General features: G+C 45.4%; 1 protein-coding gene across 1 annotated transcript in view; it reads left to right on the top strand.

The window, feature by feature from the left end:
• The first annotated feature begins 320 nt into the window (after nt 1–320).
• Nucleotides 321–3,057, top strand: part of LOC119323295 (GRIP1-associated protein 1-like) — an 8,718-nt gene continuing 5,981 nt past the window's right edge. Inside the window, exons 1-4 of the mRNA XM_037596904.1 lie at nt 321–643; nt 735–810; nt 1,147–1,205; nt 1,297–1,857. Coding sequence (XP_037452801.1) covers nt 365–643; nt 735–810; nt 1,147–1,205; nt 1,297–1,857 — 975 coding nt within the window. The 5' untranslated portion in view covers nt 321–364. The remainder of the gene's footprint in view (nt 644–734; nt 811–1,146; nt 1,206–1,296; nt 1,858–3,057) is intronic.

Below are 3,057 nucleotides of genomic sequence, written 5' to 3'. Positions count from 1 at the left end.
GCTTTATAGAAAAGAGTGCAGTGAAATCTAACTTTATTTGTACTTGTAAGTGAAAACAACAGGTCTTCCCTAAATAATATAACTAGATAGTACTCCCTCCGTTCCATATTATTTATCGCTGATTTAGTACAACTTTATACTAAATCCGGGACAAGTAATATGGAACGGAGAGAGTATATACCATTAGTAATACTAATATTTTCACTGTGTTTTTTTTACAGTTTTTTCGACAAACATTATACAGTACAGCATCTGGAGTTGATTTGGTGGGCTGAAAGGACTGTTACAGCCCACCAAAGAAGCACTCTTCTTCTGCGGTCCTGAACTGAATGGCAGCTGCGGGCCGTCATCTTCACCCTCACTCATGGCCGACGGCGACGGTGACGGCGGCGGAGAGGGCGGCGGGAGTGCCGAGTGGCAGCCCATCTACGACCGGGTCCAGGCGCAGGCCGAGGCTCTCGCCGCCGACCGCGCGCGGCTGGAGGCGGCCAGCAAGGTCCAGCGCGAGTCGTGGGAGGCGGCGCGGAGGCTTCAGCGGAGCGTGGAGGAGCTGCAAGCGGCGGCGCGGGAGAAGGACGCCGAGGTCGGCAGGTTGCGAGCAGAAGCCGCCGACGCTACCAAGAAGCTGCAGGAAGTGCGCGAGGTGATTCAATCGATAATTGCTGTCTCCCTCCCCCATTCCTCTCTGGGTTTCGATCTCTCCTGATGCTAGCTGGTGTTGCTGCGGAAGGAAGGCGGATGCGGGCAGGAGGATGAGGTGGGAGGCGGCCTACGTGGATCTGATTCTCGGTGCTAACCAGAAGCTCGCCGGTGAGAAACCCTCGCTTCTTGTGTTAATCCCTGTTGTTCATGTCAGGATATTTCACGAGATGGAAATCTTGCACATTTCCGCACTTGTCGCTTCAGTAGTACTCCTACATCATTAGATTTCTTAGGGATTTTCTTCCCTTTTCTCCAGTTTCTGCCTGTTTATGCGCCGCCCAAGTGCTGATTTTTGTTGGGCAGCGCCGAAGTGTCGATTTTTGTTGGGCAGCGCCGAAAAGAAACTGTTAACTATGATGAACTGAATACCAATTTTTTCCTTTTGTTTTCTTAGCACCAATTTATGTTGTTACTGATAGCCATTGCCTTCTGCATTCAATGTAGAACTCAGAGATGTCGACATGGAGGATTCCAGAATTTGTGCAGAAACCCCCAACTCTAAGGTACTGCCCCCCTGAGCTGCATAGCTCAAAACATGCAGCCAAGCTTGCACATCTCGTTGATTAACACGATTGTTGTTTTGTGTAACCAAAGGCAAGACTCAGTCAGAACACTGTGGATCAGGCATGTGTTGCAAGTGATTTAAGCACGGAGCTAAGAAAACTAAAGCAAGCTTACGAGACTCTGAGCTCAAAGAAGGACCAGGAAGTTTCTGCATTATTCTCAGAAAAAGAACTTGCACGTAACCAGTTGGTTGTAATGCAAAAAGCCTATGATGCGCTTCTTAGGAACAAGAACGGGGAGGCAGCACAAACTACTGAAGCAGCTCAGAAGCTTCAGCGGAGTGTAGATGATCTTAAAGTGTCGGCCCAAAAGAAGGACGAGGAGATTAGCAGATTGCGAGCAGAAGCTGTTGCTGCCGAAAAGAAGCTACTGATAGCTCAAAAGCTTCAGCAGAGTGTGGATGATCTTAAGGCGGCGGCCCGAAAGAAGGATGATGAGATTGACAGATTGCGAGCAGAAGCTGTTGCTGCAGAAAAGAAGCTACGGGAAATGCAATCCTTGGTCCAGGAGAAAGATGATGAAATCCAAACAATTAATGATGGGCAAGATGAAACTAATCAGAAGCGCAGGCGTGTCTCCTCGACTTCAAATGTAAGTATTACGTTTGCAATTGTGTGGCTGGGCTCACACAGTGAACCTTGTTTCCTTTGTTTATTTATTTAGTGGCCTGACTTTCCATAAACATACAGTCAATGGACAATGCCATGTCTAGTTTGCTAAGTAAATCTGCTTGATCAATCATAACATTGATCAATTTTTTAAATCCAAATTTACTGTTTGCAAGTTAGTTGATGACCTCGTGCTGTGTGATCATAGCGTTTTGCTAATATGCATAGATAAACAGACTTGTTTTCCTTTACACCAAGAATCATATAATAATCCTGGGTAATGATATATGACTTAAATTACTTGTACCGACCAACTCACCGAAAAGCCTAAGCTGATGGGGAGAGGTGGTACAATACACTTTGACAATATGCATCCAAAATAATTGAAAGGATGCTTGCACGATTTGTCTTCTGTTGAGAGGCTACACATCAGCTCCAGGCTATTCTTGGCTATCAGATCTGATCCTAGAGCGAGAATGAAGTAGTCAACCCTCATAATCGTATGTATGGCTTGCCGCATGGACCATTTTTCTTACCGTTAGATGCCCCCCTCCCACACACACACACACGAAAAGACACAAACACGGACACACACATAGATGATTTCGTCCTTCCCCTAAATTATCCTCCATTTTCAAAAATGTTCCTTGCCTGTCCGACTCACTCATGGTGACTGTGGTAGGGCTAGATTAGAGGAAAGTGAGCGACCCGCAGGGGAAAAGATAAGGCAGCATTGTATTGAATCAGGCACTCGTTCATTAGGCTAATAACACGTGAAGGGGCATAAAATTTCCACAGAGAGGGCAAGCTTCAGTTACTGCATATTGCATAGTGGAGATGCTTTCAGCGTTGTGATCAGAGTGCTGTTCATCAACCGCCCTACTGCTACAACAAATTTATGACGGGGCCCATTTTGAGAGCAGAAAAATAGCTATTAATGCTTGCTAGTGGGGTTTGTCTATATAGGATATATAATAAATTTGTTTAATGACCATGCCTTGCCATTTGTGTATAGTCAATGGAGAGGCATTGTTATGTCCAGTTCACTAAGTAAACCTTCTTGATTAAATGTGATTTTAATCCAGATTCCCTACTTGCCAAGAATGGCCTCATGTTGTCTGATCATGAGGTAAGTATCTCTTGTGCATCGATAAAAAGTCTTGTTTCTCTTTGTAATCAATAA

Source organism: Triticum dicoccoides, chromosome 6B, assembly GCF_002162155.2.
Source record: "Triticum dicoccoides isolate Atlit2015 ecotype Zavitan chromosome 6B, WEW_v2.0, whole genome shotgun sequence".
Lineage (NCBI taxonomy): Eukaryota > Viridiplantae > Streptophyta > Magnoliopsida > Poales > Poaceae > Triticum > Triticum dicoccoides.
Note: the sequence above shows the minus strand (reverse complement) of the source record. Positions and strands in the feature narration are given on the sequence as shown.